This window comes from Lithobates pipiens, unplaced genomic scaffold (genome assembly GCF_037356315.1).
Source record: "Lithobates pipiens isolate NorthernLeopardFrog02 unplaced genomic scaffold, aLitPip1_a1.2 Scaffold_19, whole genome shotgun sequence".
Taxonomy (NCBI): Eukaryota; Metazoa; Chordata; class Amphibia; order Anura; family Ranidae; genus Lithobates; species Lithobates pipiens.
This window is the reverse complement of record NW_027507764.1, coordinates 181,365,784-181,382,255: the sequence shown is the minus strand read 5'-3', so window position 1 is coordinate 181,382,255 and position 16,472 is coordinate 181,365,784. Positions and strand designations below refer to the sequence as shown.

The window sequence follows — 16,472 nt, the reverse complement described above, 5'->3', positions numbered from 1 at the left end:
GGTCCCCAAAAAGTGTCACTTAGTGTCTGATTTGTCTGTCGCAATGTCACAGTCCTGCTAAAAATCACTGATTGTCACCACTACTAGTAAAAATACCAAAATAAATAAAAATTCCATAAATATATCCCGTAGTTTGTAGACGCTATAACTTTTGCACAAACCTATTGACCACTTCAGGACTGCCTGCTGTCGTTTTACGCCAGTATTTTTAAGAGGGATATCATTGTTAAGGTAGTAGATAGCTGCCATAACCCCAGTATCCTCTTCTTCAGTGGGCGGTCCGCTTCAAGATAAAAGTGGTCTCTGCAGCGAATTAGGCGCAAGATCACTTTTATTGGCGGCAGGAGAGGGCCCTGTCTCCCTTCTGCCGCTCTCTGGTGCTTACTAGAGCCACCAGCAGCGGCGGAGGCGTTTGCTGGTGGTTCAAGTCGAATGGAAGTAAGCCCGAAGTAGGACTGATGTAGGACAGATGTAGCAAGGCAAACTAGGATGGCAGTAGTACAACAGTCGTGTCGTACCAGTGTGAACCCAGCCTTAGTGTTTCAGCGGCTGTTGATAAATATTGCTGCTTTTTTTTTTTTGACAGCTCCAATTGCAGGACTTCTTTAATACTTCAGCTGTCAACAGGGGAACCTCACTGACAGCTGAATGAGTCATCGGTTGTTAAGGACACGGCAGCCCAGCTCCTTAACAACTGATAATTACCACTTTTTTTTTTTTTTTTTTTTTAACATTTCAGCTGTCAGTGGGGGAATCCCACCGACGGCTGAAAGAACCGAGGCCTGAACGAATCAGTTTCAGGTATTGGTGCATTTGCACGAGTACCGATACTCATGCAAATGCTTGGTATAGGTGCAACCCTAAATGATATAGCTTCCATACTATTGTCTCTGCATTATGGATAGGAATATTAATCATATGGAAAGAGGATTTTGGTAAACCTTTACATTTCTTTATCAGTTTTAACAAGCCACTGTGACCACACAGACAAACTCACATGAAAGCCAGAGGGAAATCCTGGGAAACTCCAGCTCCTCCAAAGACTTGAATTGCACGATCTAGCACCTGACAAGCCATTCTAGGAGCCACCACTTTGATCATTGCAATCTACAAAAAAGTACAAACAATATAGATAAATATTACACAGATTGTATAGAGAACTCTCAAATTAAGGAATTTGCACTAGTAGATATCACTTTATTGCTCTTTATTTATTACTCTTAACTTACAGTAAAGATGACCACATGTGAGGTTGGGGGGGGGGGGGTTGGTAAAAACATGCTGCGGAAGCAATGCATCCACGGCAGGTATTATACCATCTGTCACTTTTGAGGGAATGGGGCCGCTCTGCAATTAAGTTCAATAAATGCAGTTGTGGTGCACTAGTGCAGGGTACAAGGAGTTAAAGTAGGTGGTGAGGAGGTAATACATTGCTCATCATCTGACAAATGGAAAAAGCACACGTGAACGAGATTTTAGAGAGATTTTGCCACCTTTTATTTATTTATTTTTTATTTGGTATTTAGTGCAGTCTGTGATTTAAAAAAAAAATATTAAAAAGAACACTGCAGTGAGATGGGAAGTGTTTAAATTTGGCTTTACCCAATCTCAAAAATGATATTACATTTTGGAACATACAGAGAAATGGAAACATTTCTGTTGCAAATCTACTTTAAGAGCTCATTCACACAGGCGCAGAAATCCATACAGCATCTAAAAGCTGTTCCTTTATGCATTTGGAGAAGAGTGGAGTTGCATGCAGCCCATGTTAGTCAATGAAGGTGAATCAGCTTTAGAGATTCACCCACACATCAGAATGTGACAAATGTTTTACGGGTGGGATCGCTGCCCTAAATGCAGACAAGTTGTGCTTTCAAAGCTGTACACCCATCTTTGCATGTCTGTCAAACTCGAATGTTTAGGCAAGTCTGTACTACCGCTGAGTCTCCATTGCTAACATAGGCAACCTGCACACAGCTCCTTGCCACTCTGAATACAAACAAATGGCTTTTTTGCGCACTGTACCACCCCCTGCACCCATGTGAATGAACCCAGAAGTGTTTTTTTTTTTACTTAAATTAAAAATATTTCTATAGATGCTATGTGGTAACTGATCTCCTCTTCCACTAGAGGTCTAATCTTTCTGATGTTCCCTATGTAGTTTAATGCCGCGTACACACAATCGGACTAACCGGCGGAATTCGATCACGTGTGAGCTCCAGCAGACTTTTTCTTCCCAAAAGTCCGGCGGATGTAGAAATAAGACTTGCTTCAAAATTGTCCGCTGGACTCAGCTTTTAGCGGACAATCCGTTTGTCTGTGTGCTAGTTCGCTGGACTAAAACCGACGCTAGGGCAGCTATTGGCTACTGGCTATGAACTTCCTTATTCTACGTCATCACGTTAGAATCCGCCAGACTTTTGGAGTGATTGTGTGTGGCCAATTCCGTTCGCTTGAAAGTCCAGCGGACCTCAGCTGCAAAGTCTGTCGGATTGTCTGCCGGTCTAAGTCCGCCAGATAGTCCAATCGTGTGTACGTGGCATTATTGAGACCTTTCGGCTTAAATTTGGGGTTTTATTAGAATTAATCCATCAAAATATTACTGACCAGACAAACCAATCCAAACATCCTCTTAGTTTAAAGCATTAGGATAAAAAAACAAATATATCTAGTGTATAAAACAAAATAGCTTTACTCAGAGGTAGAGAACATGAGCCTACTTTTTACATAAAACCCATAAAATAAACGGGTGGCAAATAGGTCAAAATCTTCAAACAAAACTGCTTAAACTTTATCCAAAATCCAAGCTTTTTTATTTTAGGTTAGAGTGGGGAAGGATTACATCCCCTGTAAGATTTTATTTTTTCTGTCTGTGTCCCATTCTGGATACTTCCCTTTATTGTCCTGAAGACACAATAGGATAGTATAGGAGGAAATCTGTCCAAAGTGAGTGGAAAGCCCCCAAAACAGATGTGTCTATAGGAAGATTCACCTTCTACTCCTGTTCTAATGACATCCATAAAATGTAGGATTTCTATGTCAGTGATAAGGGTCACCAGAACAAACAGAGAAGGTCAGTTTCCCAAGTGAGGGCATGGACAGTTAAATAAAATCTGACAAAGGTTTAAACACTTCCCTACTCTATTAAAAAAAAGCATTTTGGCTTTAGATATTTGTATCTGAACTCCATGGCCATAGTATGTATTACTGCATTTGAATGAGAGATAGCACAGAAACAGAAACTTAGTTTTAAGTATTTTAATTGCATTGAACAAGTGTATCTTCAAACTATAAAAGAGAAAAAGATTGCTGTCAGCAACTGAATAACAGCAGACAATTACAGGCATACATTAACACACCAGAGGTGAAAAGATCTGCATATTTCTGTAAAACAAATATATGAAAGCTCCCATCTGGCACTTCTATGAAATCTAATGCCGCGTACACACAGGCGGACTGTATGGCGTACTTAGTCCGCCGAAACACATTTCAGCGGACAGTCCGCTCGTGTGTGGGCTTCAGCTGACTTTTTCAGCGTGCAGTCCGGCGTACTAAGAATTTCGTTTTTTTCGAAATTCTGTCCGTCGTACTCGCATTTCGGCGGACAATCCGGCCGTGTGTATGCCAGTCCGCCGTACTTTTGAAATGAGCGGACTTTTCCCGCCCGGAGAAAAGTCCGCTCATTTCGAGCGGGTATCCAGGTAGGCGGGGCCCGCAAAGGAGACGTCGCTGGCCCCACCGCCTGGTATGGAATTAAAGGGGAACCCCAACGCCGAAAAAAATCGGCGTGGGGGTCCCCCCCAAGTCCACAACAGACCCTTGTCAGAGCACGCTACCCGGCCGGCCAGGAAAGGGGGGGCGAGCGAGCGCCCCCCCCTCCTGAGCCGTACCAGGCCGCGTGCCCTCAACATGGGGGGTGCCTTGGGGAAGGGGGGGCCGCGCGGCCCCCCCACCCCAAAGCACCTTGTCCCCATGTTGATGAGGACAAGGGCCTCTTCCCGACAACCCTGGCCGTTGGTTGTCGGGGTCTGCGGGCTTATCGGAATCCGGGAGCCCCCTTTAATAAGGGGGCCCCCGACCCTATGTGAATGAGTATGGGGTACAATATACCCCTACCCATTCACCTGTAAAATAAAAGTACAAAAAAAAACACAACACACGAGATAAAATAGTTTATTGCACAGCTCCGGGGGTCTTCCGTCTTCGGGGGTCTTCTCGCCGGACTCCTCCGCTATCTTCTTGTAGCTCTTTTGCTAGCGGAGGAGTCCGGCTTTCTTCCGCGCTGCCGGCCTCTTCTCCTGACTTCGGGGGTCTTGTCCCCCTCTTCGGTTCTTCTGCCGGGCCACCGTGCCTTCTTATAGCTCTTTTACAGGCGGTGGCCCGGTCTTCTGTCGCCGCCGCCGCCTTCCGTTCTTCTTCTTCTTCTCCAGGAGATGTTGACTCGACGCTCTCTCCGGCCACAATGCCAGGGACGCACTGCGCAGCCACTTATATAGGGACAAGGGGCGGTGTCACATGGCTTTATGTCACATGGGTTGGTCACATGGGTTGATGTCACATGGGGACTATGACATCGTAAGGGGGCGGGGTCACCATGTGACACCAACACATGTGACATAAAGCCATGTGACACCGCCCCTTGTCCCTATATAAGTGGCCGCGCAGCGCGTCCCTGGCATTGTGGCCGGAGAGAGCGTCGAGTCAACATCTCCTGGAGAAGAAGGAGAAGAAGAAGAAGAAGAACGGAAGGCGGCGGCGGCGGCGACAGAAGCCCGGGCCACCGCCTGTAAAAGAGCTATAAGAAGGCGCGGTGGCCCGGCAGAAGAACAGAAGAGGGGGACAAGACCCCCGAAGTCGGGAGAAGAGGCCGGCGGTGCGGAAGAAAGCCGGACTCCTCCGCTAGCAAAAGAGCTACAAGAAGATAGCGGAGGAGTCCGGCGAGAAGACCCCCGAAGACGGAAGACCCCCGGAGCTGTGCAATAAAGTATTTTATCTCGTGTGTTGTGTTTTTTTTTGTACTTTTATTTTACAGGTGAATGGGTAGGGGTATATTGTACCCCATACTCATTCACATAGGGTGGGGGGCCGGTATCCGGGGGCCCCCTTATTAAAGGGGGCTCCCGGATTCCGATAAGCCCCCCGCCCGCAGACCCCGACAACCAACGGCCAGGGTTGTCGGGAAGAGGCCCTTGTCCTCATCAACATGGGGACAAGGTGCTTTGGGGTGGGGGGGCCGCGCGGCCCCCCTTCCCCAAGGCACCCCCCATGTTGAGGGCACGCGGCCTGGTACGACTCAGGAGGGGGGGCGCTCGCTCGCCCCCCCTTTCCTGGCCGGCCGGGTAGCGTGCTCGGACAAGGGTCTGCTGTGGACTTGGGGGGTACCACCACGCCGATTTTTTTCGGCGTTGGGGGTTCCCCTTTAAGTCCATTCCAGGCGGCGGGGCCAGCCACGTCTCCTTCGCGGGCCCCGCCTACCTGGAGACGCGCTCGAAATGAGCGGACTTTCCTCCGCGTGTGTGGGCGAGTCCGTTCATTTCAAAAGTAGGGCGGATAGTACGGCGGACTTAGTACGCCGTATTAGTCCGCTGGAAAAGTGCAGTGTGTGGGCAAGTAGCCCGTTCGGAAAGTCCGACGGACAGTCTGGCGGAAAGTACGCCAGACTAAGTACATCATACAGTTCGACCGTGTGTACGCGGCATAAGGCCACCCAGGTACTTCCATTTTTAAATATTACTCAGTGCAGATAGAAGACACTATTTATGTTTATAGAATAGTCAAGAAGATTTAATATGCTATAGGAATGTATATATTTTTTTTATACGATTTGTACATCCATAGAGTATCCTTATCAAGAATGAAAAGTGTTATATATATTGTGTCACAGTTCATATAAAACTTCTGTTTTCCAGGATTTAACTTTACTGCTAATAGCTCATACCTGCTTTTTCCTAAACTAGAACAATGGACAAGCCATGAGGCCTCTTGTACACGGGCTAAGAGCTCCAGCATATGGGCCGCCTGAGCCTATTCAGCATAAACAAAGCCGTATTTCCTGCACTCGGGCAACCCAGGTTCAGCATATAGCCAGGGGCGTATCTACCACAAGACAAACAAGGCGTTTGCCTTAAGTGGCATTTTTTTAGGAGGGGTGGCGTCGCCCCCTTGCCACCCATGCAACATTCACAACTTTGTTCACTGCTGACTAGGCGCGGCATCTGACAGCAAACTGAGTGGAACTGTCAATCATCGCTGGTGCTACCTGAGACCCTGCCCTCCTTCCCCGCACTGTCCCTGCCTCGCACTGGGATTGGGCACGGCTGCAGCACCCCCTCCTTCCTCTTCTACAGCCGCATCCTTCTTCCTAACCTGTGGCCACAGCCTTAAGGAGGGAGGAGGAGGAAGCAGGAGGAGAGGCTTGCGGATTCACAGCCATTTGCTGCATGCTTCCCGATTCATACCTGGAAGGGAGTGCAGGAGAGCCAGGGTGGGGGGGACATAGCCTAGACACTGGGCACCTACTATCTATCAGCCCCAGACCCCACTGCAGAGATATTGCTGGGTGCTATGGAAGATGGCTGATATGCACCTTTTGTAGGCCAAACACATCACCCAGCTGACAGTTGTCCTCTAGAGCAGTGTTTCTCAACTCCAGTCCTCAAAGCGCCTCAACAGGTCATGTTTTCAGGCTTCCCATTATTTTGCACAGGTGATTTAATCAGTTTCACTGCCTTAGTAATTACACAGCCATTTCATCTGAGGGAGAGCCTGAAAACATGACCTGTTGGTGTGCCTTGAGGACTGGAGTTGAGAAACATTGCTCTAGAGAGATGTAAGTGTGGGCACCGGGGGTGTATGAGGTAACTGTGGGCACTGGGGATGTCTCTCTCACCCTTGCTCCCTCTGCCCCCCCCCCACATCTTTCTCCATAATCCTTTTCTTTCCCTTTCCATGCCCCCCATCTCTATCGCCTTCCTATTCCTATAACTTCTCCTAGCAGGGGTAGGAGGTACTGTGGTAGGCTAGCAGAGGGGGATTGGTGGGAGCAGTGTGGCAGACTAGCGGGGGGCGGGGTCAACCAGAGAACCCCGCATAGCCACCAGAGACCCTGTATAGCAACCAAGGACCCCACATAGCCACAAGAGACCCCCCACAGCCACAAGAGACCCTAGATAGCCACTTGAGAAGGAAGGTGTAAGACAAATTTAGATGAGGGTCTGATTTCAGTTTTACCTAGGGCAGCACAAAACCAAAATGCACCACTGTGTACAGCCTGTCATTAAAAAACATGTAAACCCAAAATATTTAATATTCCTGAAATGTAGCTGCTGTACCATGTACTTGTATGAAAAAGTATCCTGTTCTCTTTGTATTGCTTCCTTGTGTTCCTGACAGTCCCTTTGCTTTGCTCAAAAACTGATCACACTAGGCAGGTACTAGCTCTTATTCAGCTGAGAACAGAGGTCATGTGATCACTTATAAGAAAGGGGAAAAAAAGGTATTTCATGTCTTTTGTTTTTTTTATATATCTATACACAAATATTTTTCCTTTCATTTCTATTTTACCCCTTGCCGCCGATCGTACGCAGATGTGCATACTCGGCTTCCGGGGGTTATACCGGGAAGCCGAGTATAACCGTAAGCGGCTTCATTCCAGTCTCCTAATTCTAAAAACTGAAGAGACGTCATGACGTCACTTCCGGTTTACTCGGCTGCCAATGGCACCGGATTTAAAAATATATACACTATTCAGAATCGCCGAAAACGGCAATCTGAATACTTTGAAGTGTAAAGGAGTCTTTTAGATCCCTCCATAAAGAGTACCTGTCACCACCTATTACTGTCACAAGGGATGTTTACATTCCTTGTGACAGCAATAAAAGTGATCAAAATTTTATTTATTTTTTAAAAACAATTTATTAATTTTAAAATAAATAACATAAATAATAAAAAAAAATGTAAAGCGCCCCCCCCCGTCGCCGCGATCTCGTGCAGCAAAGAAAACGCATACGGAAGTCACGCCAGCATATGTGAACGGTGTACAAATTACACATGTGAGGTATTGCCGCGATCGTCAGAGCGAGAGCAATAATTCTAGCACTAGACCTCCTCTGTAACTCTAACATGGTAAACTTAAATTTTTTTTAAAGCGTCACCTATTGAGATTGGTACCGTAGCTTGTCGTCATTCCACGAGTGCGTGCAATTATAAAGTGTGACATGTTTGGTATCTATTTACTCTGCGTAACATTATTTTTCACATTATGCAAAAAAATTGGGCTAATTTTACTGTTTCGTTTTTTTTTTTTAATTCATAAAAGTGTCCCTTTTCCCAAAAAGTGACATTTTAAACAACGCTGTGCAAATACCGTGTGACAATATTGCAACAATCGCCGTTTTATTCTCTAGAGTCTCTGCTAAAAAATATATATATATAATGTTTGGGGGTTCCAAGTAATTTTCTAGCAAAAAATATGGATTTTAACTTGTAAACACCAAATGTCAAAAATAGGCTTAGTCATGAAAGGGTTCAACTAAATGGGTTACTTTACAAGCTGAGGGTTTACATATACTTTAAAGCGGGGGTTCCCAACCCTGGAGTGCAGACTGGTTTCCGGTCCGTGCCCTGTTTGCAGCTGGGCTGCGAAAGCTGCCTGCCCCAGGAGTTGGCCAGCACACCACCCCTATGGGAGCTCACTGTGGTTGTGCCAATCCCCCTCCTGGACCTCAAGCCTGCCCCCCCCCCCCCCCCCCATCTCTAACCCTGTGGCAGGCTGACCATACAGTGGTGTGAAAAAGTGTTTGCCCCCTTCCTCATTTCCTGTTCCTTTGCATGTTTGTCACACTTAAGTGTTCGGAACATCAAACCAATTTAAACAATAGTCAAGGACAACACAAGTAAACAAAAAATGCAATTGGTAAATGAAGGTGTTTATTATTAAAGGTGAAAAAAAATCCAAACCATCATGGCCCTGTGTGAAAAAGTGATTGCCCCCTTGTTAAAACATACTATAACTGTGGTTGTCCACACCTGAGTTCAATTTCTATAGCCACACCCAGGCCTGATCATTGCCACACCTGTTCACAATCAAGGCATCACTTAAATAGGAGCTGCTTGACACAGTAAGGTCCACCAGAAGATCCTTAAAAGCTACACATCATGCCGAGACCCAAAGAAATTCAGGAACAATTGAGAAAGAAAGTAATTGAGATCTATCAGTCTGGAAAGGGTTATAAAGCCATTTCCAAAGCTTTGGGAATCCAGCGAACCACAGTAAGAGCCATTATCCACAAATGGCGAAGACATGGAACAGTGGTGAACCTTCCCAGGAGTGGCCGGCCGCCCAAAATTACCCCAAGAGCGCAGCGACGACTCATCCAAGAGGTCACAAAAGACCCCACAACAACGTCCAAGGAACTGCAGGCCTCACTTGCCTCAGTTAAGGTCAGCGTTCATGCCTCCACCATCAGGAAAAGACTGGGCAAAAATGGCCTGCATGGCAGAGTTCCAAGGAGAAAACCACTGCTGAGCAAAAAGAACATCAAAGCTCGTCTCAATTTCTCCACAACACATCTTGATGATCCCCAAGACTTTTGGGACAACATTCTGTGGACCGATGAGACAAAAGTGGAACTCTTTGGAAGGTGTGTGTCCAAGTATATCTGGCGTAGAAGGAACACTGCATTTCATAAAAAGAACATTATACCAACAGTAAAATATGGTGGTGGTAGTGTGATGGTCTGGGGCTGTTTTGCTGCTTCAGGACCTGGAAGACTTGCCGTGATAAAAGGAACTATGAATTCTGCTGTCTACCAAGAGATCCTGAAGGAGAATGTCCGACCATCTGTTCGTGTACTCAAACTGAAACGAACTTGGGTTCTGCAGCAGGACAATGATCCTAAACACACCAGCAAGTCCACCACCGAATGGCTGAAGAAAAACAAAAATGAAGACTTTGGAGTGGCCTAGCCAAAGTCCTGACCTGAATCCTATTGAGATGTTGTGGTATGACCTTAAAAAGGCCGTTCATGCTCGAAAAGCCTCTAATGTAACTGAAATAGGACAATTCTGCAAAGATGAGTGGGCCAAAATTCCTCCAGGACGCTGTAAAAGCCTCATTGCACGTTATCGCAAACGCTTGGTTGCAGTTGTTGCTGCTAAGGGTGGCCCAACCAGTTATTAGGTTTAGGGGGCAATCACTTTTTCACACAGGGCCATGATGGTTTGGATTTTTTTTCACCTTTAATAATAAACACCTTCATTTACAAATTGCATTTTGTGTTTACTTGTGTTGTCCTCGACTATTGTTTAAATTGGTTTGATGTTCCGAAACACTTAAGTGTGACAAACATGCAAAGGAACAGGAAATGAGGAAGGGGGCAAACACTTTTTCACACCACTGTATAGCAAAGAAATAGTAATAATAAAAATTGCACAAGTCCAACTCTGGTGCCTATAGTGACTATATTGCAAGTCCGGGCCGTCACAGTTGCATACAATTTAGGGGTACAACCTGGTAAGATGGTTTGAAAACAGAATTTCTAACATATTCTTAGCAAACCAGCCTACTTGGAGCATTTTCCACTTCACATGTGAGGGGTGTGAATTTCCCGTTATATAGAGAAGAGTGGGAACAGAGTGTCCCTGAGACTGAGAGTAAAGAGAGGGTAAGAAAAGAGAGGCAGGTAGGAGACCAGGAGGATTCGCTCATCTGTTAGGGATGCTCGGGCAGAGGGAAATAGTACAATAAGATGCCCAGGGTTCTCAGCTTCAAATTTTTCAAGTTTATCATGTAGTTTCGTAGGTGTTCTTGAGACATAATCCAGAATAATTTCCTCTTAGCTGCCTTGAATGATGAGGTGGGATTTTTACAAGCCCTTTGCGATCTAATCTTAGCTCCCAGGAGGATGTAAAAAGTTAGAGCTTGCATGTGTTTATGAATCATTGGTATTTTGCAATTTAAAAGAGCTATGGTGGGATCTGGTGAGATCGTAAGGCCTGTTATCTTCCTCAACGTATGAAATATCTTGTTCCAGTAGGACCTAATGCAGGGACAGGTCCACCAGATGTGGAACATTGTGCCCTCCAGTTCACATCCCCTGAAACACAGGGGGGAAGCCTGTGGGTAGATCATTGCCAACCCAGTGGTACTACATCCCATAGTACCACCTCGTTATGTTCTTAACATTATCTTCAATCATTGAGACATTTAGGATACCTTTATAGGAATGTTGGAAAGCTTGGGACCATATAGCTGGATCCCATGAGTGCCCCATGTCTGTCTCCCATGCCTGGGCGTACGGTGGGATACCTTCCTTACATGCCAAGGAAAAGTAGATCAACGAGATACCTCCCTTCTGACCCATAATGTTAGAACTCCATTGTTCATACGGTGTGGCTCATTCCTATCAGTCCAGATAGTTAAGGAAGTGAACAATTTGGGAGAGTCGGAATATCTCTGAGTTGGGCATTTCTAGTTTAGTCCACAGTGTTTTAGACTAATGGGACCTGTCGAGGTGAAGTAGTGACCAATGCGAAATAGGCCTTTGTTTATCCACCAGCAGAACGTTTGGATGTCCATGCCTGGGGGGAAAGCCGGATTGTGAAAAATGTGCGACAGTGGACGTGTGGGAGTGTCACGGAAGGGATGCCTAACACAGGCATCCAGCACAGAATAAACAGATCAATGGGCTGCACTGAGGAATGAGGCTCGAAAGGTAAGTGAAAATATAAATATTTATTAAGGAAAAAGGCACACCTGCAAACCAAACAAACACAGCAAACCATAAACAAGCAAGAACACAAATAATACACAGCAAACCCCAAAACCCTAAACTAACTAACTAACTAACTATATACATGGAAAGGGAACACATATATAACAAGGCAGGGATGAGAGACAAGGGGAACAGGAGGCCAGGTGGAGGAAGCGGAGCCAAGGCAGGGATCAGGGGACAAGTCACAGGTATAGGGAACAGAGTCCAGGACAGGAAGCAAATCAGGAACAGGTCTCAGGCAACAGGTCAGGCAGGGACAAGGCTAGCAGGAAGGATTCTGAAGCAATGAGCCTCAGTGAAGGGCGGGCTTATATACTTCCAAGCCATACCACTTCAGGTGCAGCTGGATTATTAGAATGTCTGTTTGCTGGGAGACACCCGCTGGTGACCACCAGAACTGCAACCTTTGATGGCAAAATAAACAGTGACACCAGCAGGCGATCCCAGCAACAACACCGTTCCTGACAGTTCCCCCCCCTAAGGAGTGGCCTCCGGACACTCCATTCTGCCCTTGACCTGACAGTACATGTAAATGGGGAAAAGTCCAGAAAAGTCTCCCCTGTGACTGCGGACTTCCTTGCGCTCTCCGGCCAGAGTCTCTTAACCAACTGGGAGGCATGCCACCCAAGTCCGACAATGGAACATGTATCCCACCACCAGGGTCTGGAAGTTTAGATCTGGAAATAAAAATAGGCTGGGCAACGTGCTTCGGGTCATCGGGCTGGGCAGCAAGCATCGGGTCATCAGGCTGGGCAGCAAGCATCGGGTCATCAGGCTGGGCAGCAAGCATCGGGTCATCAGGCTGGGCAGCAAGCATCGGGTCATCAGGCTGGGCAGCAAGCATCGGGTCATCAGGCTGGGCAGCAAGCATCGGGTCATCAGGCTGGGCAGCAAGCATCGGGTCATCAGGCTGGGCAGCAAGCATCGGGTCATCAGGCTGGGCAGCAAGCATCGGGTCATCAGGCTGGGCAGCAAGCATCGGGTCATCAGGCTGGGCAGCAAGCATCGGGTCATCAGGCTGGGCAGCAAGCATCGGGTCATCAGGCTGGGCAGCAAGCATCGGGTCATCAGGCTGGGCAGCAAGCATCGGGTCATCAGGCTGGGCAGCAAGCATCGGGTCATCAGGCTGGGCAGCAAGCATCGGGTCATCAGGCTGGGCAGCAAGCATCGGGTCATCAGGCTGGGCAGCAAGCATCGGGTCATCAGGCTGGGCAGCAAGCATCGGGTCATCAGGCTGGGCAGCAAGCATCGGGTCATCAGGCTGGGCAGCAAGCATCGGATCATCAGGCTGGGCAGCAAGCATCGGATCATCAGGCTGGGCAGCAAGCATCGGATCATCAGGCTGGGCAGCAAGCATCGGATCATCAGGCTGGGCAGCAAGCATCGGATCATCAGGCTGGGCAGTAAACACCGGGTCATCAGGCTGGGCAGTAGACTTGGCAGCAAGCACCGGGTCATCAGGCTGGGCAGTAGGCTTGGTAGAAAGCAACGGGTCATCAGGCTGGGCAGCAAACACTGGGTCATCAGCCTGGGCATTAGGCTTGGCAGCGAGCTCCGGGTCATCAGGCTGGGCAGCGAGCTCCGGGTCATCAGGCTGGAAGGCCGGGACATCAGACTGCAAGGCATCAGACTGGAAGGCCGGGACATCAGACTGCAAGGCATCAGACTGGAAGGCCGGGACATCAGACTGCAAGGCATCGGACTGGAAGGCCGGGACATCAGACTGCAAGGCATCGGACTGGAAGGCCGGGACATCAGACTGCAAGGCATCAGACTGGAAGGCCGGGACATCAGACTGCAAGGCATCAGACTGGAAGGCCGGGACATCAGACTGAAAGGCATCAGACTGGAAGGCCGGGACATCAGACTGCAAGGCATCAGACTGGAAGGCCGGGACATCAGACTGCAAGGCATCAGACTGGAAGGCCGGGACATCAGACTGCAAGGCATCAGACTGGAAGGCCGGGACATCAGACTGCAAGGCATCAGACTGGAAGGCCGGGACATCAGACTGCAAGGCATCAGACTGCAAGGCCGGGACATCAGACTGCAAGGCATCAGACTGCAAGGCCGGGACATCAGACTGCAAGGCATCAGACTGGAAGGCCGGGACATCAGACTGCAAGGCATCAGACTGCAAGGCCGGGACATCAGACTGCAAGGCATCAGACTGCAAGGCCGGGACATCAGACTGCAAGGCATCAGACTGCAAGGCCGGGACATCAGACTGCAAGGCATCAGACTGCAAGGCCGGGACATCAGACTGCAAGGCATCAGACTGCAAGGCCGGGACATCAGACTGCAAGGCATCAGACTGCAAGGCCGGGACATCAGACTGCAAGGCATCAGACTGCAGGGCATCAGACTGCAAGGCCGGGACATCAGGCTGGAAGGCGTCAGGCTGGAAGGCCGGGGCAGCAGGCTGGAAGGCGTCAGGCTGGAAGGCCGGGGCAGCAGGCTGGAAGGCGTCAGGCTGGAAGGCCGGGGCAGCAGGCTGGAAGGCGTCAGGCTGGAAGGCCGGGGCAGCAGGCTGGAAGGCGTCAGGCTGGAAGGCCGGGGCAGCAGGCTGGAAGGCGTCAGGCTGGAAGGCCGGGGCAGCAGGCTGGAAGGCGTCAGGCTGGAAGGCCGGGGCAGCAGGCTGGAAGGCGTCAGGCTGGAAGGCCGGGGCAGCAGGCTGGAAGGCGTCAGGCTGGAAGGCCGGGGCAGCAGGCTGGAAGGCGTCAGGCTGGAAGGCCGGGGCAGCAGGCTGGAAGGCGTCAGGCTGGAAGGCCGGGGCAGCAGGCTGGAAGGCGTCAGGCTGGAAGGCCGGGGCAGCAGGCTGGAAGGCGTCAGGCTGGAAGGCCGGGGCAGCAGGCTGGAAGGCGTCAGGCTGGAAGGCCGGGGCAGCAGGCTGGAAGGCGTCAGGCTGGAAGGCCGGGGCAGCAGGCTGGAAGGCGTCAGGCTGGAAGGCCGGGGCAGCAGGCTGGAAGGCCGGGGCAGCAGGCTGGAAGGCGTCAGGCTGGAAGGCCGGGGCAGCAGGCTGGAAGGCGTCAGGCTGGAAGGCCGGGGCAGCAGGCTGGAAGGCGTCAGGCTGGAAGGCCGGGGCAGCAGGCTGGAAGGCGTCAGGCTGGAAGGCCGGGGCAGCAGGCTGGAAGGCGTCAGGCTGGAAGGCCGGGGCAGCAGGCTGGAAGGCGTCAGGCTGGAAGGCCGGGGCAGCAGGCTGGAAGGCGTCAGGCTGGAAGGCCGGGGCAGCAGGCTGGAAGGCGTCAGGCTGGTAGGCCGGGGCAGCAGGCTGGAAGGCGTCAGGCTGGTAGGCCGGGGCAGCAGGCTGGAAGGCGTCAGGCTGGTAGGCCGGGGCAGCAGGCTGGACAGCAGGCAGAGACACTGGCACAACAGGCTGAACAGCAGGCATTGGAACATCAGGCGCGGAGGCAGAAGTGGGGGATGACAGAATGGTATGGGTTGGGAAAAACTTCCGTTTCTTTTTGGTTTTAGCAACTGAAGATTTGTATGTGGGTACAGGGCTGTAGGTAGTGGATGCAGCTGGTAAGAGCGAAGAGTGGAAGGATGGTAAAACAGAGGGAGCAGAACTTGAGGGGAGATTCAATGGAACTGATGAAGGCAGCTGAGAAGTAGCAGAGGGGTTAAAGGCTGGGTAGGTACAGCAGGAGGAAACAGGGTACTGGTACTTCATTGGTAGCAGGGTGTATGGGTCAGAAATTGTGGTTGTTGGGGGTAATAGAGAGGAAGATATCCCAGCAGGCTGGTATCTGGACACAGAAATGGGTGGTTGGGAGCTGACAGAAGCTGAGTACAACAAGCTTGACCAGGCCTGTAATAATGGTTGCACAAAATCTGGTTTGCACACGGTTTGTCTGACCAGAGACTGCACTGAATCAATACATGCTGCAAGCACCTGTTTAGGACAAGCTGAGTATTGCTCAAAGAAAAAAGGTGAGTCATCTTCCAACAGCCACACCAAAGACTCTACCTGAGCTGCACTAAAAGGGGGTGTATAGTCATCACCTCCACTAGAGGCATCAGACAGAGCCAACTCTGTACAGATCCAAATCAATGGTTGCACATCCTCAAACAGAAAACTGCCCTGATCAACAAAAACATGGGCTATACGGATACATTCCAGCAGTTGCTCTCTAGTGTATTCACCTAATGTCTGACGACAAAAATCTCTGTCATCTGTTGCCAGAAGCGAAAGATACAGGATATCATCCAGATGCATTTTTCTTGCCAATAGCAAGTGTCCAGATCCTATTCCCAAGTGCAGCCGATCTGTTAGTATGGCTTCAGAATTCTGTCACGGAAGGGATGCCTAACACAGGCATCCAGCACAGAATAAACAGATCAATGGGCTGCACTGAGGAATGAGGCTCGAAAGGTAAGTGAAAATATAAATATTTATTAAGGAAAAAGGCACACCTGCAAACCAAACAAACACAGCAAACCATAAACAAGCAAGAACACAAATAATACACAGCAAACCCCAAAACCCTAAACTAACTAACTAACTAACTATATACATGGAAAGGGAACACATATATAACAAGGCAGGGATGAGAGACAAGGGGAACAGGAGGCCAGGTGGAGGAAGCGGAGCCAAGGCAGGGATCAGGGGACAAGTCACAGGTATAGGGAACAGAGTCCAGGACAGGAAGCAAATCAGGAACAGGTCTCAGGCAACAGGTCAGGCAGGGACAAGGC

At 49.3% G+C, this 16,472-nt stretch overlaps 1 protein-coding gene across 1 annotated transcript in view; it reads right to left on the bottom strand.

The window, feature by feature from the left end:
• Window positions 1-16,472, bottom strand: part of ACAD11 (acyl-CoA dehydrogenase family member 11) — a 199,364-nt gene that overhangs the window by 19,190 nt on the left and 163,702 nt on the right. Inside the window, exon 19 of the mRNA XM_077491529.1 lies at window positions 998-1,107. Within this exon, the coding sequence (XP_077347655.1) occupies window positions 998-1,107 (110 nt within the window). The remainder of the gene's footprint in view (window positions 1-997; window positions 1,108-16,472) is intronic.